At 37.9% G+C, this 26,937-nt stretch overlaps 3 protein-coding genes across 7 annotated transcripts; all 3 read left to right on the top strand.

Moving 5' to 3' along the window:
- Positions 1-347: 347 nt before the first annotated feature.
- LOC131314978 (cyclin-dependent kinases regulatory subunit 1) lies at positions 348-2,092 on the top strand. 2 transcript variants are annotated; one of them, XM_058343990.1, is made up of 4 exons: positions 348-512; positions 597-726; positions 861-921; positions 1,704-2,092. In XM_058343990.1, exons 2-4 carry the CDS (start codon positions 674-676, stop codon positions 1,836-1,838), a joined length of 249 nt encoding a protein of 82 aa, XP_058199973.1. In that variant the 5' UTR covers positions 348-512; positions 597-673; the 3' UTR covers positions 1,839-2,092. The 2 variants fall into 2 exon arrangements, with proteins under 2 accessions (XP_058199973.1, XP_058199972.1); XM_058343989.1 differs by having other exon boundaries at positions 438-726.
- Positions 2,093-2,965: 873 nt separating this feature from the next.
- Positions 2,966-7,373, top strand: LOC131314977 (uncharacterized). Of its 4 annotated transcripts, XR_009196551.1 has the most exons (4): positions 3,424-3,438; positions 4,799-4,951; positions 6,789-6,947; positions 7,046-7,373. XR_009196551.1 is itself a non-coding variant. In XM_058343988.1 (3 exons), the coding sequence occupies exons 2-3, from the start codon at positions 6,865-6,867 to the stop codon at positions 7,179-7,181; spliced, it is 213 nt and encodes a 70-aa protein (XP_058199971.1). In that variant the 5' UTR covers positions 2,966-4,951; positions 6,789-6,864; the 3' UTR covers positions 7,182-7,373. The 4 variants fall into 4 exon arrangements, 1 of the variants encoding a protein (XP_058199971.1); XM_058343988.1 differs by having other exon boundaries at positions 2,966-4,951; positions 7,052-7,373; XR_009196550.1 differs by lacking the exon at positions 3,424-3,438 and having other exon boundaries at positions 4,679-4,951; positions 6,747-6,947.
- Positions 7,374-14,674: 7,301 nt separating this feature from the next.
- On the top strand, positions 14,675-22,890 carry LOC131314976 (pheophorbide a oxygenase, chloroplastic). Its single transcript, XM_058343987.1, has 7 exons — positions 14,675-15,201; positions 15,921-16,156; positions 16,300-16,426; positions 17,991-18,127; positions 18,955-19,114; positions 20,636-20,914; positions 22,115-22,890. The coding sequence occupies exons 1-7, from the start codon at positions 14,785-14,787 to the stop codon at positions 22,367-22,369; spliced, it is 1,611 nt and encodes a 536-aa protein (XP_058199970.1). The 5' UTR covers positions 14,675-14,784; the 3' UTR covers positions 22,370-22,890.
- The last annotated feature ends 4,047 nt before the right edge of the window (positions 22,891-26,937 follow it).

Raw genomic sequence — 26,937 nt, 5'->3', positions numbered from 1 at the left:
ACCCTGTATTTGGATTACATTTTCATTAAATTTTAACCTATTAAAATTTTGGTGGTTAGTGTTTTTTAATTGTTAAACTATTTAGAATTGAGCATTTGACTTGATAAGCAAAAAAAAAAAAAATGATAAATAACATATAGTATAATCAAAAAATTCAGAAAAGACACAAAATAAGACTTAAAAATTCTGTCAAATTATTTTTTTATCTTTTCTATCTAGTTTAAGTACTATTTTTTAATTTTTTAAGACTATTTTAAATTTTTTTCCATCAAGATAAATAAATCTAACTAGTAGTACTACTATTAACGTTAGGAAAGAAGTGTACCGTTATGGTTGCAAACCAGAGCGGGCATGTATTCAAAATTTGAAATTCAAATCCACTTCTCCAGATCTCCTCCATTTTCTCTAGTTTCACTGGTGGTTTTTGGGCAAAATTATGAACTCATAGTATATTAATATTCTCTCTCTCTCTCTCTCTCTCTCTCTCTCTCTCTCTCTCTCATTGTGATAGGGTATGCACACCTCGCTTTATTTTACTATCAATTTTCTCCGTCGAAGTTAGGGCTTCACTATAAGAATTTTATCTACACGTGCAGATTGAAACGAGCAACGGAGAAGTGTCTTCTTCAAGCGGCGCCAAATCGAACTCAGGAAGTAGGTTTGCATTGTAGGCATGGGTCAGATCCAGTACTCCGAGAAGTACTTCGACGACACCTACGAGTACAGGTGCTCGATCGATTTCTCCTCAGATTTCCCTTCCCCTTTTGATCACGCATTCGTTTTGTTTTCTGTATTTTTTGAAAAGCTCATCTAAATGAGAAATCAATTTTGTTTTTTTCGTTTTTTTTTTTAATTTGCAGGCACGTGGTTCTCCCTCCTGAAGTGGCCAAACTGCTCCCGAAGAATCGGCTTCTCTCTGAAGTATGTAATCGGCTCTCTAATTAGTCTTTCACTTCTTATTCCTTTGAACAGATTCTTTTCTTTTCTGTTTTTGGTCTGTTTGGTTAGCGCGAAAATTATGGAGTATTCCTTTCGCTAGCTTGAAAAAACTAGGGTAGTAAATAGTACTACAACAAGAAGCAAGTTACTATGACTGACTTATGTAATTTAGATGGATATTGACAGTTTACTCTCTTTTCCCTCGTGAAAAATCTATCCTAGGGTTTGTGATTGTGGTCTAATTTCACCCTCAAATCTCAATTGTGCTGCTCTTGAAGCCGTCGGACAAATCATTGGTCTTGAAGCCATAGAAATCTCAATCTATCTTAATTGTTTCCATTTTGAAATGTCGAGCCTGATTACTTTTTACATAGCCATCCAGGTCGCAGATGGCTATTGTGGATGTATGGTTGTTTTTTTTACATGAGATGAGAGTGCCTTTCAATTCAACAACTGTGAACGTAGACCATATTGGTGAAACAAGTAAACTGGTGTTAGGGTGTATATGTGCTTGTGATTAAAAAAATTTCAGTCTGTGTGTATCTTCGAGATCCTGTGTTATGGTTCTCAGACTGCTGACAGTTCCATCCTCATCTGTTCTTGAATCTAGAGAGTTTGTTTCCTTCAAAGTGCAAGTAAAATGCTCATTTTGGCATCCTATGTTTAATTCGTGATCCAGATATTAGGTACTTCATTTCCCAAGTTTTTCTCTACCACCAATCAGATTGGATGATTTTTGTATGTATCTCTGATTTGTGTATCAGAATGAATGGCGCGCAATTGGGGTGCAGCAAAGCCGGGGGTGGGTCCACTACGCTGTTCATCGACCAGAACCACACATCATGCTCTTCAGGAGGACTCTAAACTATCAACAGCTGCAGGAGAACCAGGCTCAGTAAAACATGGTTTCCAAGTGAAATATCACTGCCTACTATAAATCACTACCTCATTTCTGCTAGAAATGATTTCCTTATATGTGATGCCTTAGGATGTTAAGATCGGTATTCGTACCAATTTTTCGTACTTCTATCTAGTTTGCAGACTCTCATTTTGAGTGTTTTGTTGGTAGATTATGGTGTTACTGTTTGCAGAAGTTGATGTTGAACTGTTGGTAGACTTCTAATGGCTGTAATTCCTCTGTGGGTTTGCTCCATTTTGTGCTCTGCAGTTTCAGTTCATTTTGCTTTTGTTTCTACCTTTTCTCTGAATGATTCTCTCTGTTTTCATTCTATCCTATGCCCTTTACTTAGTCTGGAATTGAGTTTTTGAATTGGTCAAAGCTTCAATGACATTCATTTTGTGGTTAAATGATAGTAATATTGAGAAGAGTTTGGAATGTCTTTAAGAATGGGGGCATGGTGTCCATTGGGGATGGAGTTTATTTTTGCGTAATTGGATGTGAAGTTGTATGAATTGCAGTGAAGCTGCTGTAGAATAAATAAAAGGCTGGTTCAAATCTTGGAATCTTTTGTTTGAATTTCCAACAAGATACTAGCATTGTGAGACCAACTTGATTTTGTTCTATGAATTTAAAATGCTTAGTTGTTATTTTAACTTGTGGTCGAATGTTTATCTACAAAATTTGCCATTTGATATCCTTCGTTGGTTTTGTTCATCTATATAATATACTCTTTCCGTCCCTTTTTAAGTGTTGTGCTACGTAATTTCAACTTATTAAAAAGACATCATTATTACATCTTTCACATCAATTTTTACCTCCATTTTCCATCCTTAACATCGTCATTATATTTTTAATCACTAACTTTTCAAAATGGAATCTATTTTTAGGGGTAAAATGAAAATTTCATCAACTTTTATCCACTAACTTTACAAAATAGACACTTATAAAGAGACATTCCAAAATAGAATAATGGACTCTAAAAAATGGACTACTACCCTAGAGGTCATGAGAAGAACGTTCGGGAGGTTTAAATATTTTTTGTAAGAGTTGAAGGGGCCACTACCCTAGAGGTCATGCTCGGGGAAAGAAATTTGTTTCCCGTAAATGTTGCTGCACTATTGGGACTCCAAGCCGCACGAAAAGTATAGAGCCATATAGGTGACGGTGTTGCCTAAAAATAACTCTTCCAATCAGAAGATTCAGAAGTATTGCTAGATAAAAAAAAATGTGCAGGGCCCCTTTTGTCTATGGAATGAGCTCGATTGTGCACCGCACAAGGCATCGATAAAAAATGTATAGGGTCCCTTTTGTCAAGTCAATAAAGTCTGACTATTATCTTGGATTGTTGTTGTTGCTTCTCGAATGCACCCCCATAAGTCATCGATATTTCGATCACCTTTTTATGGTTTGCTCCATTCACTTCGTCGGCAGACATTGATACAAACTAGGGAGGTCCTCGCTCTGATATCACTTGAAGCGGTGTTGTAGCGGAAGAGAGACTAAAAATCATTTTAGTAGATGAATGTGTTAGAGATCGTTCTAACAGATGGCTCTTGAATCCATAAGAAAGAAATAACCACCTTAGAGCATCCGCAATGGTAATAATCAAAATCAATAATCAAAATGTGACATGTCAACGTTTGATTATCCATTTAGTCCATAATCAAACTTAACAACCTCTACCTCTACATTGGTTATTTTTGGATTCCAAACCAAAAAAACCCCCACAATATACAATGCACATTTGTTCAATTGCAAACGAGTTCCAATCACGCACCCGACTATACCAAATTATTATTCTCAATGAGATGATTCCAATGTGAGGGTGTATTTGAGTTTGATTATTGGTAAAAGTTGTTTAGTTTGGTTATAAAATGCGTGAAATTTAGTTATTTGCTAAAAGACTTGTAACTTTGTTTACTACAATGTGAGGAGTTTTTTTAGCATTGTTCTTAAATTTGCTTATCTACACCCATTTGCTTATTACAATGGGGATGCTCTTACGCACAAGGAAAATAAATGGAATTTTGCATTTATATTGCTCCCTTATTTATACTAGTAGTAGGCCTAGCTAATAAGGTAATGCTTGGTTACGAAGAATATAATTTGGAGTAAGGACCAAGCAAAACAAAATAAAAAAATAAAAAAACTCTAAAAAACAAAATAAGAAACTAGAATCGTGCTAAACTGGCTACACTAAATAAAATCTTCTACTAATATTATTCCCTAATAAAAGTTGCCAAAACAAGTGGCATAAATTTAAAAAGAAAATTCTAGAATCTAATAGTCCCCATAACTTAAATATGTTGGTCAATACTTCTTCTTTGGTTTGATCCTATTAAAATCTTTCCAGAAAATTCCTGAAGATACGTTCTACATCATAAATTAATGGACACATACCAAACCATTCACTAGCTCGATTCTAGAATCGAAACGCCAAGTGTTGTCTAATTATCGAAACACAAACTTTGATTATTGTAATTAGGTGTAATGATTTTATACTCCGCAAATTTATTAAATTTTTAGAGTGTTTGTGTTCAAAAAGAAAAGAGAAGTAGAATATTCGCAAGTGGTGTTTACCATCGATATCTATTTACAAGGGTTTGTCAGTGCCTAAAGGCACGGTGCAACGCGAGATCTAATTAATGACAATTGTGCAATTAATATTGTTTGAGAGGGAGAGTCGTATGATTTATGGAGCAAATCAATGGTTATGATTTATAGAGAGATAAAATTCAAAAATATTTCTCCCTTATTATTTAGATAAAAAAATGTTAATAGTTAAGTTTGATTTCATATACTATTAATGTCCAAAAACGATTGTCCAGTCCGCAAAATAATAAGTTAAAAGATATGCTTTTATCTAGAAAATTTCAAACTTTTCCACAAGTTACTAGTAATAAATGGTGGGCTGACATTGTTGTTAAATGTGTATTATGTGACTTCGAATTTAAAAAGGTACAATCAAGGGGAGTAATTTGAGACAAGGATCAAATTCTGGGTTTTCTTTGTAATCGTCGCCACATATACCCAATACTGCCCAGATCGACCAGGCTCCCTCTCTCTCTCTCTCTCTCTCTCTCTCTCTCTCGCGCGCCCCAAATCGACCAGGTACTCTCTCTCTCTCTCCACATCAATTGGTGTTGTTTCTAATGTTTTGCCCTGGTAATTTCGGCGGTTCAGTTTGGTATCGATATACTGTTCCATATTTGTTAGTAAAAAATTCCGAGTTTCCATGTGCCAATTCTCGCAGCTGATCTTCATTTTCCAGAAAGTTTGTTCGCTTAATTCTCCCTTGTTTTTTCGCTTCAGTGTCTGGAGCTGTTCTGATTTGTTGTAGCAATTGCAATTGAGTCTGGTTTTTCTGCTTCACTTATTGGTTCTCTTAGATAAGTGAAATTGTTAGAAGCTCTATCTAAACAAGTAAATTGTCAAAAACGTAGCTTTAGTAACTTTTTATGTGTAGTATTGGATGCAGTAAGTTGTATATATATGCTATTTGCTACTTGATTGTTTTTTTTTTTTCTTTTTCGAATCATTAAGCATTCTTCTTGGATGAGGAAATATTTCTGCTGGCATCACATTGTTGTGGTTACTAAGGTAGGCCAAAGTTGCAAAACTTTTGTTTAGTTTGATGCTTAGGATGTTGAGTTGGTGTACTTAAAGACCTTTGCCACTTTGTCTTTTTGGTTACAAAATCTAGATTAAGCACATCTAGGAATTGCTTGAGTATTCGGACTGTCACACCGTCATGATCCAAGGAAATGTTGCTACTTAATGTTAGCTGTTGTAGTATTTCTAGTTACATTTTCTCTTAACACGAGCGACATACCATTCTTGATGTGAGCTTCGCCACGTATTTGATTTTTAAAACCCTAGTCCCTAGCTATATGGTGTGAGATATTCTATTTCTTTCCAGTAATAGAACTCTAATAGCAAATTCTTCTTTGCCTTGTCTTTTCACTGATTACGAAAAGAGAAATTAGGATGATATAAAGCTTATGCTATCAACACAGTAAGCCCCCTTAAGAAATTGGAGATAGTGAAGAATAATCCAACATCTGTTCGGGAAAGCAACATCGATGAAGATTGAGTCATTAAATGGTTGTTATAAAGGATATCCAAAACTTGTCACTAGAATTTATCATTCATATATTGCTCCTAATGCATTTCCAGTGGGTTTTATGGAAGGATTCCCCCATTTTCTCCTTTATCTCCTGAGCGACACCATGACTTGCTGTTCTCTCTTTTTTTGGTTCGGTTATTTTGTTATTAAGTTTTAGGTATCTTCCAAAAAAACAAGTTATGTTTTGGTGCTCTTTGTAAATGCCTGAGTCTCATGATATGGCTGAATCACTGAATGGCTTTTTCATGATATTTACTCTGGTGATTTTTAGATTGGTTATGGTGTTTAGCATCTTCTTGGGAAATGTAAACCATTCTAAATTATGTGCTGATCCAGCAAGCTTCCCTGACATTGCACTTGTTCTAATTCCTTGCCATTTACTTTTGTTGTCTGCCTGTCTACTTGTTGCCTGAAAAACTTTTGCTCTGGATTGAAATTTTCCACTCATTTTAAAGTTTTACTGACGACTATGAAAATGGAAAATTAGTTTGCCCTACTTGAAAAATGGAAATTCAGTTGCCGAGCAAAAGAAAAAAAAGAAAAAGAAAGTCAGTTTATTGTTTTACTCGCTACTTTGAAAATGGGAGATTTGAAGATTTTCAGACACTATTTAAAAATAGAAATTCAGTTGATTGTTTTACATGTTGCTTTGATAATGGAAAATGCTCTGGAACTTTTCCAATACTTTTGCAGTTGTGTTGTCATCTGCGTTGATAAACAAAATCACCTTAACATTGTGTGGGAGTTTTACATTTCCATTTCCCACCAGTATTTTTGTAGGGAACAGTGTTTGAGCTGGTAACATTTTGTCATTGGTTGCAGTAACTAGAACCCTATTTTGTCATTCTCTCGGTCGTACGCCTTGCGGTTCTTTTGGTAGCTCGCTATAGCACTCTTGATGTCGCGAACACGCAATACCGTTGTGGCCGCAGGCTTAGTAGCTTTTGCATCTGCCGGCTTAGCTTTTCCCTTCTACATGGCGTAAGTAAATCTAGATTTAAGTGATAGGATATTTAATGTAAATCTTGTGTGTATATATGTACATTTGGAGTCAGAACTTAATAATTGATTATTTCCAGGTCCAGGTCATCAAAGATGAATCCTGTGATTGACTCATCAAAGCCGCTACCACCTCAGGCAACTTTTCGTGGCCCTTACATCAATACTGGTTCCCGTGATGTTGGACCTGATCATCAAACGTACCCGAAGAAATAGGTATTTTGTGACAGATAGTGTCTGTTTGATGTTTGTGATCCAAAGAGATAGTTACATCGACCTAGTCACCATGTAGACATGCAATCTAGAAGTCTGATTTTGGTTAGCATTGCTCGATGAAGAGCTATGAAGAAAATCTTGTGTATTTACTAGCAGTTTCTTCGATTAATGGAAAATTCAATTGTTCCTTCAGGCAAATTTTTAAACATGGTAGGTTTGTGCGAGAGACTTTGTTTCTTGTAATTAAGTGTCTTTGGTGAATTCTTCACCTGAGCCCGTTCTACTACAGACTACAAGGTGCAGAGAATATAGGATTTATAACTTCTCTATGCCTAAATGGGTAGGAATTGATCGTTTGAAAAAAAGGAGGGTATAAGTGGACGATGTACACTTGGTGAGCAAGTATAGGGCCTCTGATTGTTTAGAGGTTTTCAACCCTAGGTGGTGAGTACAAGTGTGTTTGGGCCATTTAGAGGATTGAGGGGCTTTGAGATAATAGGATACAACATGGACGGGTGGCTACGGCTACGAAACTACCAAAGTTTGTTCTTTTTCAATGTGTTAACCAATGAATACGTAGAAATACCTAATTTTAGATGGCGGGTTCATGTTACAGCATATGCAGCTTTCTCAGGTTTGCCAATAGAGGTTTCCTACAACGATTATACTATTAGAAGTTGATGAAGATTGGGCAATGCTCTCGACCTATAGTCGTGAAAATAGATGGAGGCTATTCCTAATCGAAGAAGACTTTGTTTTAACCGATGTAGACTCTTTGATTCTAATCCGTGGAGGCTATATTGGTTCACTGTTTTGCTGCTCAGAAGGGGCCTCCACTGGATAGTGGACCTTCAGCATTTGTTGGCGGGTTTCGAGTTTTTTTGTTTCTCTTTTGTAGTTTACGAGGGTTGACATTTGTTTTTGGTTACTTAGTGATTTTGATGACGTTCAGGTCTTTGTTATAATGGATAAATGAGATTTTGTAGAAATAGTTGAGCAAGCGTTTGATGGGAAGGAATGTGTAGAGGAGATTTTTTTAAGTTCTCATCCAATGCTTGCTCAACTACTTCTACAAAATCTTCCATTATAGTGAAGACCCGAACATCATCAAAATCACTAAAATAACCAAAAACAAGTGCTGACCCTCGTAAACTACAAAAGAGGAACAAAAACACTCGAAACCCGTCAACAAATGCTGAAGGTCCCCTATCCAGTGGAGCCTTTGAGCAGCAAAAAACCCTATTGTCGGTGAACCTTCCACGGGAATAGAATCAAAGAGTCTACATTGGTTGAAACGAAGTCTTCTTCAATTAGGTATAGCCTCCATCCATTTTCACGACTATAGGCGGAGACCATTACCCAATATTCATCAACTTACAATAGTACAGTCGTCGGAGGAAACCTCTGTTGGCGAACTTGAGAAAGCTGCATATGTTGTAACATGAACCCGCCATCTTAAATTAGGTATTTCTACGGATTTATTGGTTAACACATTGAAAAAGAACAAATTTTGGCGGTTTCGTAGCAGTAGCCATCCATTCATGTTGTATACAAGCCCCTCTATCCTCTAAATGGCCCAAGCACACTTGTACTCACCAACCTAGGGTTGAAAACCTCTAAACAATCGGAGGCCTATGCTTGCTCACCAAATGTATATCGTCCGCTTGTACCCTCCTTTTTTTCAAATGGTCAATTCCTTCCCATCTAGGTGTAGAGAAGTTATCAATCCTATTCTCTGTGCCTTGTAGAGTGTAGCAGAACGGACTTAAGTGGAAAATTCACCAAAGCGGCTAAGTCATAAGAAACAAAGTCTCTCTCACACAAACCTGCCATGTTTAAAAATTTGCTAACTATTAAATTTTCTTGCGTAACTCTGTTTTTTTTTTAAGTTTTCATCTACATGGTATTATTTGGCTCCACTATGACAGGCTCATTCATCGCTTTGGGCCTTCTTTTTTTAATGAAATATGGGAAAATGACGGTTAATGACATGTTTTGATAATTAATACCCGTCAAAGACATGCTGAGAATATTTGTTAATAATGAAAATGTTCTTGACGGATATTAATTATCAAAACACGTCCTGCGCCGTCATTTTCCCATGAAATATTCATCAACAAATTGCCCGACTTGTATTGGTGAACCTCATCACGAGTTTCAAGAGATGTTTTGGTGCTCTACAGGCCATCTCAAATGACAGATCTAAAGGTCATATTAGGATCAGAAACTAATAGGTTTGGGCTTTCAATAAAATAGATTTGTTTGGGCTTTCAATAGTGTTGTTAAGTCTATTTTAAATTTCTATCTTGTTAACTTCCGCCCATTAGATGAAGGGTAATACACAAATAATTTCAAACAAGTTCGGATATCAATGCATATCTCACGAATATTAATATACTTTTTACAAATATCAATAAACTTTTTGCGGATATAAATGATACTTTTACCTATTATCTTTTACTCTAAGGGCAAAGGTTAGCATTTTTCGTTAAAATTAACATCGACTAACTAGGTAATTAACTTTTTTTCGAATTACTACTAGGTAATTAGCTGTCATAGTACTTTTGACTTACGAGTAAGGGTGGCAAAGTGAATCCAGACCCATTAAGAAACCCAAACCCATCTACTAGAATAGATCCAATCCAACCCATTTATTAGTTGGGTTAGAATGGGTCTCAATCTATCTAACCCATTATTAATTGGGTCTTAATTGGGTCAACTTAAATGACCCAATAAATCATGACTATGACCCAACAAAAAAAACCTTCATCAGTCCATTTGTAAATTCGCGGATATGAAATTGACTGAGTTAGATTTGAATGTGGCGTTTCGGGCACAGCACCTTTGTGTGTGCGTAGCCTTTTATCTTGGTGGATTTACGAAAATGCCATACCATGCTGATCTCTCTCTCTCTTTCTCTCTCTCTGCCCTTTTTCTATTTTTTTTCTCCTTTTCTCTTTTTTTTTTCCCCTCTTTTTGAGAAATCGTGAAATTTAGTACTCCAGCAGACTAGCAGTAGAATTTAGCCGATAATACAGTTAAATCAAAATCTCAGACCCCGTTCCACTAACAATTTTTTCCACTTTTTTATTTTTTCCTTATTTGAATTTTTTTTGCGTTTGTTAGTTTTGTGCCTCATAAAAAATAAGAATGATTTTTTTTTTGTGTTCTTTATAAAAATATTATCGGTATATCTAAATTTTTCATTTTTATCTAAGACAAACAAAGACAAAAATCATTCTTGTTTTTATAATTAAACCTGTGCATAACAAATAAATGCCATTATTTACGAGACCCATGTGGAATGTGATAGGCTAGTGTATAGGAGTGGGGGAAGTGAAGAGTATGAAGACTAGAGAGATAAGGAGACGGTAATATGGTAATTATGTGTAACGGGGTAATTTGATCATTTTAGTAGTACAGGGATAGTATAGTAATTTTAGTGTATAGGGGTATTTGTCATTTAGATTTACAGGGGTAATATGGTCATTTTAATGTACATTGGTATTTTAGCCATTTTAAATTTTAGTATATAGTATGTAAATGGGTTTATGGGCGGGTCGGGTTTGATTTTAAATAAATGGGTCGGGTTGGGTATGAGTAATTGAACTCATAATTAATGGGTCTAAATGGGTCGATGACCCATTAAAGATCCAACCCACTTATAACTTGCCCATTTTGACCCAAACCCGCCCATTTGACACTTCTACTTACGAGGGCGAATGAGATAGAAAAAAGAGGAGAGAAATTGTTGCAAAAAGCTTCGGTTATGGGTAGAGAGAGATAGAGAGTTGGAAGAAAGAGGAAAAAGTGTGACCAGTGTACGTCTATAAACTTTATCAATACTTATTTTTTGGGTATTGATAAAGTTTATAGACTTACACAATAGTAGGATCAGAAACTAATACTTTATCAATACTTAATTTTTAATTACACTGTTGAAAGAACAACTCTCATACTAAAAGTTACTAATAACTTTTACTCCTATTTGTCATACAACACAATGTTGGAATTTTTCTTACATCTCACCCGCAACGGAAGCGTACGAAATTAAATGTGCTCAAAAAGAACACACAATATTTACGTGGTTCGGTTTCAATGCTTATTCTACGAAAGAGAGAGATTCCACTATATAAAAAATATGAGATTACAAATTTACAATATGAGATGGAAAACCTTCCTCGACCTTCCAACACCATGGCTCATACAATGTTTTTACTCCCTCATATATCTCCAATTTTTCTCACATCTACTCTCCTCTCACCTCAGAGTCGGTGCCCGGCGACCCTCAAAAGGGGAGATTGCCCTCTTACCCTTTTTTTTTTTTTTTAAAAATTTTTAAATTTTATTTTCTCACACACGCCACACAACACACATGCACACTACTCCTCCAAGAGAACCTTTTTTCTTGAGACCAAGCATCACAAATGCTCCTTGGAACAACGCCGACAATTACCCACTCTAGAGTAATTCCAACAATCACATTAACATGAGCCAATTAATCCACAACACACCATTAATTTTTCTTTTTCTTTATTATGCATTTTGACCATGGCAAAACCCAACACACAAAAAAATGGGTCCCACTTTACATAATTTTGTGTCATGAAACAACACATTGTTAACTCCACGATTGGAGATGGCGTTAGGCATTCTCACGAGATTGCGGTAGTAATGTGTCTGCTTTATACAATGGGATTTAGCACTTTCGTCTTCACCAATAGGTAAATCTAGTCAATGACCCACTTCCTAATAGATGTGATAGACTTTTTCACTGGATACGATGCCCGAATTCGAGTTCTGGCATTACGAAAATGCACCTACTTGTTATCCTATTCTTCTCCTACCGGCCGCAAGGGTCCTAAGGGATATACATTCTTTAATTGAAGTGAAGTCCCGTTCCAAGAGCAAGCAAATTCTTGAAGGCACTATGGAGCAGCTTGTTCTTGATGTTCGGGATAGAGTCTATTCTTGGCAAAAAGTGGGCAGCAATAGTGTTAATCGAGACCTTTGTAAAGCTTGGAATATTTCTGGGAAAATTTTGCTTTGAGTTGTCTGTATAGCCCAGGTTTCTGTTTTTTTGTGTAGTTTGGGTCTGTTTTTTGTAATGTGTTCAGGGGTATGCCATTTTGTTTCCCTTTGTATCGTGTCTCCTTTTTTGGTAATAAAATCTCTTTTACCAAAAAAAAAAAAAAGAGAGAGCAAGCAAATTAGCTCAATGATTGGGCCTTAATTAAACCGTGCTTATCATGCTTTCAAGTTTCAACACCAAATAGGCCACCTCTGCCCTCCAAGTTACATATGAAGTTCTTAGAGCATCGCCCAACCAAAATTGAATAACCAAAAGTTGTGGAGTACATCACTTTTTGGATATCTATTTAAAAATAGAACATAAATTAAGAGTGCATGCATCTCTTTCTCTCTATGTTGACAGTTATAGCTGTTTAACTGTGAGGCGGTGAGTATCATTCAGAATGTAGAAGATACTAAAACTCTAGAAGTTTAACAAATTCTTCTACGTGCATATATGCCAAAGTGAAAGTTTTCTCAACAATATAATTGTCAATCGAGCCTTCAGATTTGTTTTGTTTCAACAGTATAAGTTGTGAATCGCGTCTTCTCTTAATGGAATCTTTACGAATGTTGAAAATAGAAACTTCTCGATTACTATTGAAGTAATAAAATAATAACCAATTGGAACAAGTTCAGTTGGTTAGAACTCTTGCATTTTACTAGGAGGTTGGGAGTTCGAGTCTTATTAGGTTTAGTTATCTGGCTCATACAATTGATGTATTATGCTGTGGTCACCGATCGATTAACAACAAAAAAGTAGTACTCCATAACTTGCATGCCCTCCACTCAACTGGTAATGATCAAAACGGTGGGGCCCGAGAGAACATCCCAGTGCCCGTGATTGTTCGAGGAGAGTCCAATTATTCACTCTCCGTCCCTCCGACCACGGATCTTCTTCTTCAAACTTGCACGCAAATGACGACATAGACTTTTTATGGAGTTCTCCACCTTCAGTCAGTCGAGAAAGACATCAAGAAATGAAGATATACGAGTGGATTCCCCTTACCAGGCAAGTTCCGCCAAAGAAATTGCGTCTCAGAGGATTGCAAGGCAAGTTTGGCGTACATTAGACGGTTCATATCGAACCTCTCGATCTGGACGGTGCCAACCCTTTTCTCACCTGATGAAGAAAGGAACTCCCTTTGTGCAGGATAGTCAGTTAGTCACTATCAGGCAACCCCTTTGCCCCCGCCCGCCCCCCCCCCCCCGGGTCATAGCGTTAGTTTGCAAACTTGCACGCAAAGTTCTCCGGGGCTGGGACATTTGAGTTGTCCTAATCCAATCTCATACTTTGTTGTCAACTTATTATTAACGTTTCGTTCAGTTAAATAAGTTAACTGGCATATTTTTTTTTGTATTTGTTAATTTTTCGTCAAATTTTTTTGAGATTATTGCATCGTTATAACAAGAGAAATTTAAAAAGTAAAAAATTACGATCGAAACTTATTTTTTTTTGAATAAAGATAAAAATAAGCCAATAAGACAATTTTTTTCGTCTTTATTAAAAAAAATGGATTTCAATAATAATTTTTTACTTTTTAGATTCCTTTCGTAATGACGATGCAATAATTTCCAAAAATTTGACGAAAACTAACAAATACGAAAAAATTAAACAATGACAAAAAAGTAAGCCAGTTGACTTATTTAGTCGAACGGGGCCTAAATCATACAAAAAAAATACAAGTACAAAAAAAAAATACATTGTTTTTTAGCTTTAATAATATCAAAAAAAAATTAACATCAAAATGTAAACCCCTTTTATAGTACTTTATGATTAGCACAATCCGAATTAAAGAAAACAACTTCTCCTAGCATTTTTTGAAGCAAATTTCTTAGTCGAGTCATCGTATTTTACTTATCCAGAAATCTGAGGCCCGTTCCACTAACTTTTATTTGTTTTTTTTTTAGGGCTTTTTAGTTGATGGAGTATATGTTTGAAACACATAAGAAGTTAAAAAAAGTCTCAAATGCTCAAAAATACTTTTAGTAGAATTACACCTCATTTTCAATTGATATCATAACTAATCTTTTTAATTTCTTTTGGAAAATGGTAGTTCAAAGATAAAAAAAACCGTGTTAGCTTACTCGATTGATTTTAACTATGACTTTTTTTTTTATCAAATGTAAGAGCATATCACTTGTAGATTATTATTGGGAGGAAAGTGAAAAGAGGTAGAATAAAATTGCAGATTGGAGCAAACAAAAAGACGTAGATGACGAAAAAAAATGGAGAGAAAAAGAAAAAAAAAGAGCGCGCCTGGGAGTTGAACCAAGCACCTCGCTTTGACAAATAGACAATATGCCCGTGAAACCACTGCACCAAGAATTGTGGCGTTATGAAATTTTTTTTTTAAATTTATATATCACTTAAATTTTTTTGTTTTTGGGTTGTCCCAGTCGGTGGTTGCCGAGGCTTGCGGCGCTTATCCCGGAGCCGGCCCTCTCCCCAACCCCTCTCTCTCTATCTCTCTCTCTCATAAACCGCACATTCTTCCCATTTAAATTCCAACACCACAAAACTGAACCCACTATGGCTTCAGTAATACTTTCAACCACACCTCCAGCCACACCAATTTCCACACCATCACGTAAACCTCTCTTCCTTTTCCCCGCCAAAATCTGTTTCCTCACTCTGGTTCCACGCAAGATTCTCTCTCCTCTTCGAGTAGCTGCTCCACCAACGCAACAACCTCATTCACAATCTCAATCTGTATCCGATGGGGTAGAAGAAGAAGTAGTCGAGATCCAAGACAACGAAGAGAATTCTCCCTCTAAGTTCATTTGGAGGGACCGCTGGTACCCAATCTCTCTCATAGAAGACCTAAACCCTGGCATCCCAACCCCTTTCCAGCTCCTCAACCGCGACCTAGTCCTCTGGTTCGATCCATCGCAGTCCCAATGGGTTGCTTTCGACGACAAATGCCCCCACCGTCTTGCTCCTCTCTCTGTAATCCCCCACCCCTCAATCCTTTTGGTTTTTTTTTGACAACTCACGTGTCCCAACTAGTTTTCGCCCACCTTAACTAATCTTAAATCTTAAGAGTATCTCCAGCCTTCACTCATATTTTTTCTCAAATTTGAGTCAAATTTTGGGTGGATACATCTCCAACCATCAAACTCAAATTTTACACATTTTCTTCTTTCTCTCTCTCTAATTAGCCGTTGGAGAAATGGGTTGGAGAAATGGGTCAAGGCAAAAGTTGTCTCAGATTTGGGCAAAAAAATGGGTAAAACCCAAAATGGAAAAGGTTTGGGTCAAAGATTGGAGAAAGATTTTTGTGATTTTTGCCCCATTTTTAAATTTGAGTCTTAAAATAGGGGCTGGAGATCCTCTAAGGATCTAAGGACCAATCCCATGAAGGAATTAATCTAGACCGTCTACCAATGTGGGACCCAATTAAAGCTAGCGCAATCCTCACATAGACTTCAACCTAAAAGAGTTGATAGCGCCTGCCCCATATCACCTAAAAGAGTTGATAGCACTGACACATTTCAAACATGAGGCATTAGGTGGAGCTGACACATTTCAAACATGAGGCATTAGGTGGAGCTGACACGACTTAGACCTTGATCATCAGGCCAACCTCGGGGTTGCAGCCTCAATTCTATTGTTTCAGTTTTTCTTTTCTGGACTGATTTTGGTGATTTCTTGTTGGTTGATATCAGGAAGGAAGGATAGATGAAAATGGGCACTTGCAGTGTTCGTACCATGGGTGGTCCTTTGATGGGTGTGGATCTTGTACTGGGATCCCTCAGGCCTCGCCGGAGGGGCCGGAAGCTCGAGCTATTCGATCTCCGAGTGCGTGTGCAACGAGGTTTCCGACTATGGTGTCTCAGGGTCTTCTCTTTGTTTGGCCAGATGAGAATGGCTGGGAGAGAGCTCAAGCCACCAAGCCCCCCATGTAATTTATTCTTTGTTGAACAAATGGTGGTTTATTTAATTGTTTATTTGTGAGCTTGTTTATTTAATATGACATATAGTTAATTGGGAACGTGGGCTTTCAGATATTTTATTGATGTGCTGCTCCTTGTGGGAATTGTTTAGGTTGCCTGATGACTTTGAGAATCCGGAGTATTCAACTGTGACGATCCAGCGTGATTTATTCTATGGATATGATACCCTCATGGAGAATGTCTCTGATCCTTCCCACATTGATTTTGCGCATCACAAGGTGAACACGCTTATATCTAAGCAGTTGGGCTTTGAGTATGCTTCCTTTCTAACAAAGGAGCCACTATAGTGGTACTGCATTCATAATGTTGCCGAATCAGGAAAGCGATTCCATTCCAGGGCTAGGCGGTTTAGTTAAAGTTGTGAGACATGTATTGAGTAGTTTCATTTTTTGTGGATGCCCTGTCAGTAGAAATAAACAATACTGACAATAGCAGAAAAAGGTTTAATGAGCAGTAGTAGTGTTTCGTTTCTAGGCCATTCAGATTTTATGGCAAAATGCATATTTAAGATTAATTACACCCCTTTTTTTTTGATCGGCAAAAGATGAAATTTTATTAAAAAATGGGGAAAGGGGAAGGGGATCCAACAAAGAGTTGGAAATACACAAGGGCATAGCCTAAAACACCCAAAGGTCTAACAGGGTCCACAACAAATAAGACAATACAGCACAACCCAACACGCAAATAAACAAATAAAGCCCAAACACCCAAATCCGGCCCAAACCTAGGCTGACCTGCATTTATTGGGACTTTAGGATGAACTGACTGGAGAGGGCTGTCGTACACCTACTGCTACCGCACCTTCTGGCCCTTGGCCATTTCCAATCACCATCTTCGATTATGGAACATACCTTAGCAGCTAAAGATCTGCCCAAATTGAAACCACTCTTCTTCCGTAATGCTTAAACAATGTCCCAAGAGGATGCCAGTTAGCATGACAAAGTAAAGTTCAATCAGCAGGAATCTGCATATACCATAAGTTCTATCCCGCTTTGAGGAACATCCTTAACTGAAAAAATTTCCAGAGGGTCCAAGAGGAGTCAGCTGGACTCTACTTATGCCACAAGTTGTGATGCTTGATCACATTGGTGTGAATCCTTCTTTATTCTTTGAAGGGGTACACAGCAAGATGAATAAGTGATTAGGTCCGAAATAATCACTCGAAGTTGAGGTGGAATGTTGAGGAGTATGCAAGACCTCTAGAATACTGTTATTAATCCAATATGAATCTCTAACTCCAAATTCTGGTTGATTTCTGACTTTGCGGTATCCACTTGTGAATCAATTACGGAGATTAGCTGGGTTTTGATGGTCTCCTCACCAATAATCAAAGGTGAGTAGAACCATTTTGGTATGATTTGTTCTATAGTGTTTTTTTGGGGGGGTTCTCTGTTGAATGGGCTGATGTATAAATTCTTCATACTTTCACAGAAGATAGTTGCATATTCTCATGCCTACATTCATGTGTTTGTTTTAAAGGAAGAAAGCTATTGCCAAAATGTTGCTACTGTATAGATTGCAATCCATTGCTACCAATCCCATTTGCTCTGATTTTTCGTTGCCTTGGAGATTCATGGATTCAGGAAGATTCAGTTACTTGCGCATTGGTGTTGTTGGAAAACGTTATGTGTTGCCCAACAAAGAACAAAGTCAATAGGAACTTGTTTAGAGGATGCTAACTTGCTCAGTATAGCTTATTTGTTTGTATTTATGTTACATCATGTGCTTAAGTACTACTTAAGCACATGCTAAGGCTACTGCCTTTGCCGAACCATTTTACAGGTTACAGGGAGGAGGGATAGAGCCAAGCCTTTGCTCTTTAAGATGGAGTCCACGGGCCATTGGGGCTTTGCTGGAGCAAATGATGGGAACCCAAAAATCAGTGCCGAATTTATTGCACCTTGTTATTACATGAACAAGTAAGGTCATCGCTTTAAATTAAGTAGCATGTATCCTACACAGATGTTCTTCTACTTGATTTTGTGAAATATGTTTTCCTTCAGAATCCACAAGTAAATCGGAGTTGAGCATGTATTCAGTTGTGCTGAGGCTTCAGATCTTTTACTGGGCTTTCAATAGTTTTATTGATAGCATAGGAGATGGTGTAAGGACAAAAGTTCAATGTGAAAAATTCATTTGCAGAAAATGTCCATACATAATTTCATTATTGCAAAGTTACTATCATGACTTAAAGTCCTAAATTGAGGGGTTACCCCATCCTGTCCCAAAACAAAAGTCCTACAAGACTTGCTTCCCCCGCCACAACCCCCCCCCCCCCCCCCCCCCCCCCCCCCCCCCCCTTAAGTTGGGCCACTGCCTGCTTTTAAAGTATTAAACACCACATCAAAAAGAGAAGAACTGGATTCCAGTCTTCTCCCGTTCGCAGGAGTGAAATAAGTTGGTCACAGAACAAGAGTAAACCCAAAGCTTCCTAATCTAATGTTTACTTGGAAAAGTTACTAACGTAAGTTTTTTTATTCTTGATGTACTTTGAGTCTTGGAAGTTGGAATAAAAACTTGTTCCAAGGTTGTACTATTTGTTAGGGGATGTAACTTCTTTCGACTATCTATTAAATGAAGTATTTCCATCTGTGATATGGTATGTTGTACTGGAAGCCATCCTTATGTTCATGCAGATGCTTGTGTAGAAGCATCTATTTACGGTAGTAGAATGGTTGCATGCAAAAATGCGTAGCCTCAAGCACTTTGCTATTTCAGTCAATGTGCTAACTTCTTGTCTTTTCAGAATAGAGATTGATACTAAGCTTCCCATTGTGGGTGATCAAAAATGGGTAATTTGGATTTGTTCCTTCAATGTACCAATGGCGCCAGGAAAGACCCGTTCAATTGTTTGCAGTGCTCGAAATTTCTTCCAGTTCACAATGCCAGGCCCAGCGTGGTGGCAGGTGAAACTTTTGTCCAGTTGTTCCTTAAATTGCTCTGATATGATTGAGGTTGTTAATAGGTACATGGCTTATTTTTTGGTCATGTATATAGTTGACTGTTGTTTTAGAGATCAAATCTTAAGGACCATTATAGCTCATTAGTGCTTGACATTTGCGAGGACACCTCTCTCTCTCTCTCACACACACACACACACAAGCTAGAGTGCTACAAAATAAACATAAAGCTTCTCCTGTTGGAATTCTACTCTATTCTGAACTCAAATGGTCATCAGATCAGAAGGAAATATGCGGGTTTTTTTTTTTGATCCGAAATATGCAGTTTTGACTCTGGGAGAGAGAGTACCTGTGTTTATTTATCTCTGTGTATGTTTATGTGAGTATGCAACTTCTAAGATTTGCAGGAAGTGAAGTGAATTGAAGGCCTTTAGGCAAAAAAACCAAGCAATCAAACAGTCAACAGGGATACCATAGAAATCCTCATAAGTTCAGCAACTTGTGTGCAGCTCAAGGTTCTAAAGAATATCTCTTTGAAGTGAGGATGTGGAAACACTGGTTATCATTAGTTGGAGAGCAATAGGAATTGAAAAGTCAAATATCGGAATCCAGACTTGCGTAAGGCAAGGGTAAAGGGTTCATAGGAAGAGCAATTTAGGCCCTTGTTGGAGCAAATACCAAAAGAAAAGTCAAATATCGGAATCCAGGCAGGGCGAAGTGCAGAGAAATTCCTACCAAATAAAAGCAAGCACTAGTCTATTTCTTATTATCAATGCTTGAACTGTACTATTTCTTAGGATCAAAGGTTCAACCTTCCTCTTCTAGTGGAGGTGCGGAAGCAGAAGTTTATGCTTGCCTTGCTGACTCTTCCATTGATTAGTGAAGTGGACTACGGAAAGGCAGGTCATTAAGGTTGATAGATTGGTTTAGTCAAGCCGAGAAAGAGCATCGCCGTGGCCATCTGGTTCACCGGTACTACCAAAAAGTCTCATGCTTACGTTACTCTTACTGATGGTTTTATTATCTTGGACCACGAAGACCCCAGTTGTGCTTCTGCTTTCCATTCCCATCATATTGATGAAAAATCTCCTCGTGCTATGCCATAAGAACTTGGAGTCCGTATCATGGTGAAGGTAACGCTGTGATTCTTGCTCAAAAAACAGACCGAACGCGTTCGAGTTATTGGCTCGTCCGACCCGGCAGCATTCATGAGTCGCTCGTTCAACTGTCTCTCGGAGCTTCCTCTTAATAACTTAACGTGTCCCGTATTATCAGTGTCCGGGGCAGCTACTCTCGTCTCTAGTTTAGCACTGATCTTTTCCGGCAATGGAAGCTACAGGTCATCCCCAAGTAGAAAGAACTCCAAATTAGTATTCTGAAACATCTTGGTGAACTTGTGGTGAATATTGATGCCTTCCATACTGTCACTGGAGCATCATTGAAGTCAATTCTGGAACTTAATTGTCATTCTTTCCTTAAATTAATGGGTCAGTCTCAGTCATTAAATCTAACTAGTGGTATTGACAGGTGGTTCCAAGATGGCATGAGCATTGGACTTCAAACAAGGTATATGATGGGGACATGATCGTGCTCCAAGGGCAAGAGAAGGTATTCCTATCAAAGTCAAAGGAGGGTGGTGCTGATGTCAACAAGGAGTATACCAAGATTACATTTACACCCACACAAGCTGATCGCTTTGTCTTGGCATTTCGGAATTGGCTGAGGCGACACGGCAATAGCCAACCTGAGTGGTTTGGCATCACTGACCAACAACCATTGCCATCAACAGTCCTATCCAAACGTCAGGTACAGATCTGATTCAGTTGACGGCGATCCCTATTGCAACTAAACCTTGACGTTTTTAACTTCCAAAGCCCTTTGAACATGGTAGCTTTATGCACGGGGATGTACACTGAAACAACAATGTAAAAAAAAGGAGTTGAAAACTAGTTTTATACTGGCGTTCAAGCGTCGCATGTTCGTTTCTGACATGTGTCAGATAAACAGCATGTATCAGACGCAATGACACATCGGATGAGCATAGAAGTGTACACTATTATTCATGTTATCTTTTCTGTTTTAAGCAGGATTAAAAAATTCAGTTATTAGATGCATATGAGACGTGCCTTAGGGGTCTTGGTAAGAATTGAAGAAAATATCGAGTTGAACAGAAACAAGGGACGACTAAATCAAATCAAGCAATTCAAGCTTCTCTCCTCTTAAATCCTATTCGACATTGAAAGTAGCAAGCGAGTGGAGCAACAAAGGAGAAAAAGAACAAGGGTAGAGAAAATGATAAAATACGACAAGTACAAAGAAAAGCTCAAGCAATTATTTTATTTGTTAATTCTGGGAAACACTTGCTACAAACATGAGGACTTTTCGTTCGCACTACATTTCCAACGTATAATGCGGGAAGCTGGGAAGTATATTTTTTAAGTATCTTCACAAAATCTATTAAAATATGCTTTTGTTCTTGCTGTTTCCTTAACTGGTCTTCTGATTTTTAGACATTGATTTCCAACATCTTTATGTCCCCCATTGTATGTGTATCTATATGCTTTTGTTCTTGCTGTTTCCTTAACTGGTCTTCTGATTTTTAGACATTGATTTGCAACATCTTTATTTCCCCCATTGTATGTGTATCTACATCTTTGCTTCTCAATGTTGAACTGAGTACTTAAAGGGGACCACAAGAAACAAAATGGACAGGCTCAGTTTGGAAATTAACTGCAGCTGTCCCCAAATGCCATGCACAATTTGGGTGTACAGCTATGATTGTATTGCAAAACCACGTCTTAGTTGTGGTTTTGCGAGATACTGGATTTTTGTTTCCTTTACAAGAACATGACCGTGAGATAATACACAAAAAAACTCATTTCATGTTGGAAATTAACGACTTCATGAGGCATGCGTATGGCTGTTGTAAAAGCCTGTTATATAGCTCTAACACTCTGTACTTGTTTCCTGAATTTGTGCTTAATGAGTTGCATTTTGCCATCACAGATGTTGGATAGATATGAGCAGCACACCCTGAAGTGTTCATCTTGTAGAAAGGCTTACACAACATTCCAGACATTGCAGAAGCTTTTGATTGGTTCTGCTGTTGTCTTCGCTGCAACAGCTGGAATCCCTGCGAATATGCAATTGCGGATTATTTTGGGTGGAGTGGCAATTGTAAGTGCTGCTTTGGCTTACACTTTCCACGAACTCGAGAAGAATTTTGTGTTTGTTGACTATGTACATGCGGAAATCGAATAACTTCATAGAGAAAACCAGCTTGATGCTGCCATACACAAGACATGTCATTATTGGAATTATAGACCGTCGATTTGAACATTGACAAATTGTGGTGCTGCGCTTTCTCTAGTTGAACCCTCTTGCAATGTTCTAAAAAGCGCTTAGCGCTAGGCGGGCGGCCGACCACCTTCGAGCTTCGTGTCCTATTAATCGGCCATTAATCGCCTTTTAGCAATTTGATGAAGGACAAGATCGTAGGTTTTTTTTTTTAATATTTTGGAAACCTTTATTTAGGAACAATATTATTATGAAACTATATTTGTGCTGCCTGTTTTGCACGTGTCTTATTTTTCTAATTTCTAGTTTTTGTAAGGTTTATTATTTCCTTGGAGATTTTATTTTCCTTTTTATGGTCTTGGTTTCCAAGTAATTGTTTTATTTGGTTATCACTTTAAGTAGTTACCTTATTGTTAGGACTCCTATTAGTATAAATTGGGGTGTAAGTTATTCAATTATAAAACTTTTTAAAAGCTTTTAATCAATAATATTCTGACTTTGTCTATTTTTCTTGTGGATTCAAGAACTGCTTGTGATTATGAGTACCTATCTCGTTTCTCGGGTTGAATGTGATGCTGATAAAAATGTTAAAGATGTTATAATGGAAGTTGATGATGAGAAAAGTAACATTGATGTTAGTGAGAAATATAAATTGATATCGATGTTGGTGATCAAGTTGTTGAGGATCGAAACAGTTGTCTATTGGAGATGATTGATACTAATATTTGTGCTGAGGAGGAGGGTCTCGCCATCAATACAGAGTTGTCGAATGAAATACCTTCAAAAGGATTGTCCAACAATCAATTTGAAGCGTATATCCAAACGATGGATTCATAAAATAATTGCATCTTTGATAGGGTTAAAGTTGTTTTTGTCGATCTTCTTGGAGTGAAACAGTTTGAATGAATTCCCAATGTGCATCTAGTGAATCTTGTCAACAAGGTGAAGAATGAAGAGAAAAGATTATTGCATGAAAACTTTTATTTGACATTTTTGGAGAAGTATGAAGTTGAAATATTCCATGTTTCGTCAATGTTGTTGTCAACTTGCAACCTATGGGAAAATGGGACATGAATATTTTGAAGGTCAAGCAGAGTGGAGCATATTGTTGAAGTTCGTGTTCGAGAAAATTTATTTGAAATACAAAATTGATGCAGACAAGTGCCAACGTGTGAAGTTGTTTCAAGCAACGAGAACTCGAGGTCGAGTTCTTTTGAAGAAAATGAGACTGATGCAGGACAAGATCGTAGGTTTTTTTAATATTTTGGAAACCTTTATTTAGGAACAATATTATTATGAAACTATATTTGTATTGTCTGTTTTGCACGTATCTTATTTTTCTAATTTCTAGTTTTTGTAAGATTTATTATTTCCTTGGAGATTTTATTTTCTTTTTTATTATGGTCTTGGTTTCCAAGTAATTGTTTTGCTTGGTCACCACTTTAAGTGGTTACCTTATTGTTAGGACTCCTATTAGCATAAATAGGGATGTAAGTTATTCAATTATAAAACTTTTTAAAAGCTTTTAATCAATAACATTCAGATTTTGTCTATCTTTCTTGTGGATTCAAGCACTGCTCGTGACTTTGAGTACCGATCTCATTTTGATTAGTACGTAACTAATCTCTTTGTGAATTCCGCCGCGTCACAATTAGTCTGTTTTTTTTTTTTTAAATATTCTGCAACCTCCCAACCATTAATAATCACAGATTTCCTACAAGCCCACACAAAATGCATTGTAGGCGGTCCTTATTGCTAGGATCCACAATAACTCCATAATCCCATCCAATATCAACCGAATTTCTTTTCAATAGCGGTGCAGAATTAGAGGCCTCCGAAGATGGAAAAGTTTGATCCATTGACAGTTACTAGCCCTACACAGTAACACACAAAAAAGAGAAGATTTAAAAAACAATTAGTGTGTAGTTACACTGTGTTACAATGCAAATTTAAAAATGCTAGATTTAAAAAACAATTACAGAATTACTTACTACACCAAAAAATAGTTACAAAATAAAAATTTACAGTACAATCAAAGTCAATAGACTCAATACTGTGTAGTTACACAGTCAATACTTACTACACGAGAGAGAGAGAGAGAGAGAGAGAGAGAGAGAACTTACAGTAGTCAGCAGTGAGGGCCGTGAGGCGCTGAGGCGGTGATGAAATGCGTCGACGATGACAGGCCCTAGCGTTGGCGATGATTGGCTTCGATGATGAGAGGCGATCAATGACCTGACGTCAACGATGATTAGGTTTCTTCCCAGACCCAGATAGATGAGAGGCGATGATCGAATGAGAGTCCTAACACTGATTCAAAAGCCCTTATTAACCTGGTATGAGTATAACAGTTACCCCCCTTCGTTTTCTAAAAATTTAGATTTACCCCGCTTAATCGCCCATTAACTGATTAATCGCCTATTGCTGCCTAGACGCCAACCAATTAAGCGGCGATTAATCGCCAACGAACTCCGATTAAACTTCTAGCCGACTAATTCAACCGATTAGCCCTTAATTTCATCAATAAGCCCAGATTTTCGATTAATCGCCCATTAACCGGTGATTAATCCCGCCTTTTAGAACACTACCCTCTTGAATGGTGGCTAGGTTGGTGTATTTTAAGCATGGTTGAGACCTGCACACTTAGCACCCGTGTTAGCGCCCAAACCCAAATTGTGGGGAGTTTGGGATAGGCACTCCGACGGTCAAGTTAGAAAGAGGTAAGAGAAGCTTTTTAGGTTGTATTTAGGGTTTCGGAGAGAGAATTAATCACCTTATTCTGAAGGTGAATTACTCCTTTTATAGGAAAAGGTAACTTGGAGCCCAACCCACGTGTATACACCACGCTCTCGGTGATTGGTTCCCACTTGGCTTGCTAAATCAGGTCCGCAATCAAAGGCTTGTCACGAGCTCCGCAATTCGTTCATTCAATAGGGGAAACAGTGTCATGCCATTTGCCATACCTATCCGACTCTACTTGACTTCCTCTCCAAGTTAGGGAGCAAGGTAGCTCGGTGGTTGATGCTTTTGCGGATCGATATAGCTCAGCTGTGTTCGGTGTTCGGGCTTTTATAGAGTTACCAATTGGTCCAGCGGGATGCCGCTGAACAGAAAGATATAAGCGACTAACCTGTATCCAAGCCCACGATTCCTCCGCTGGTGAACGAACTTAGCCTGGCAAGACAGGTCAAGCAGAGACATATTGAATGCTGTGCACCGCCGATCCATCCAATCCTTAAGTCCACGGGTCTGACTAGTCGTCAGTGTGATGCGGCCATTGCCCGGGTCACTTTGCCAAGCCATGCCCACCACAATAGCCCCTCAACTTCTTCCACCCTTGGACAAAGATGGGAGGAGTTGACCAGTGGTCCCTCCAGGCCATTTTGGTAATGTCTTAGCCAAACTAATGTTTTCCTGAGGGTACACCTCGGGGTAGATACGCCGAGATGTACCCGCCGGGCCTTCATGAGGAACAAAGAGGCGTTTTGTGTGACGACCCGAATTTTTACACTGCCTCAAAAATAATACATGTCCAGTAATTACAAGTCCTCAAGAACAAATATACATAGTGGGCCCTAAAAACTTCCAAAATGATATAGATTTTCTGAACAATCTCTATAAAGCTTAATCCTTCAAATACTCTAACTCGGGTCCCCACTAACTTTCTCTGCACCTGAAAAATATAAAACGCCCGGGTAGTATTTGCAATACGAGGACAATTAACATGGCTAGCAATAAGAATGTGCTCAATAAACAAGGATAACAAATCAAGTAGAATCATTCTGAACGTTTTCATTTGTAGCCTCATACCCGGCTCATCTCGGTAACATGCCAAGCATCACCCAGGTCAAACTCTGAATTGGGCTCATGGGCCCCATAAACATTCTGGACTCCCCGTGGGTCAGTCCATCGTACATCTTTCATAACTCTACGACCCGGTGGGCTTAAACATGTACCAATCTATTCCATGGCTTTCAGCCAAATACTTTCTGTGTCACGAAACAAGAAGTGACAATAACTGAATCAAGAAGCTTAGACATCAAATGAGTACAAATATGAGAGAATCAAAGAATACTCTTTGCAAAGAGATTCAGCTAGGAATGTATTGCACACTACCCGGTACCTTAAATGAGTATCGTATGATATATTAACACCACCTCAAGAATTGACTCCATAAGTTGTACGACTACTGGACCTCAAATCACCAATTTTCTTGCTCCAAATGATGGATAACTCACGACTTTGCATGTGTACAGTAGGAAACTCCATGTAAAAATGGGAAAGAATCAATTTACTATCTAAGAGGAGGACAAGGATTCTTTTTTTTTTTTAGATCCGCAGGACAAGGATTCTTCACCTTATAAATTATGCACACAAACGTGCAAAACCACATAGGTGTGCCACCTGCCCATGGATTCTATACAATCACCACATGTACAGCCATAAGATGACTAGGCTAACACTTGCTTATCAACCTTTTTTTTCCAGCCTGCACGTTGCACACAAGGCACCGAGTGGCCATTTTTTTTCCT

Source organism: Rhododendron vialii, chromosome 13a, assembly GCF_030253575.1.
Source record: "Rhododendron vialii isolate Sample 1 chromosome 13a, ASM3025357v1".
Lineage (NCBI taxonomy): Eukaryota > Viridiplantae > Streptophyta > Magnoliopsida > Ericales > Ericaceae > Rhododendron > Rhododendron vialii.
Note: the sequence above shows the minus strand (reverse complement) of the source record. Positions and strands in the feature narration are given on the sequence as shown.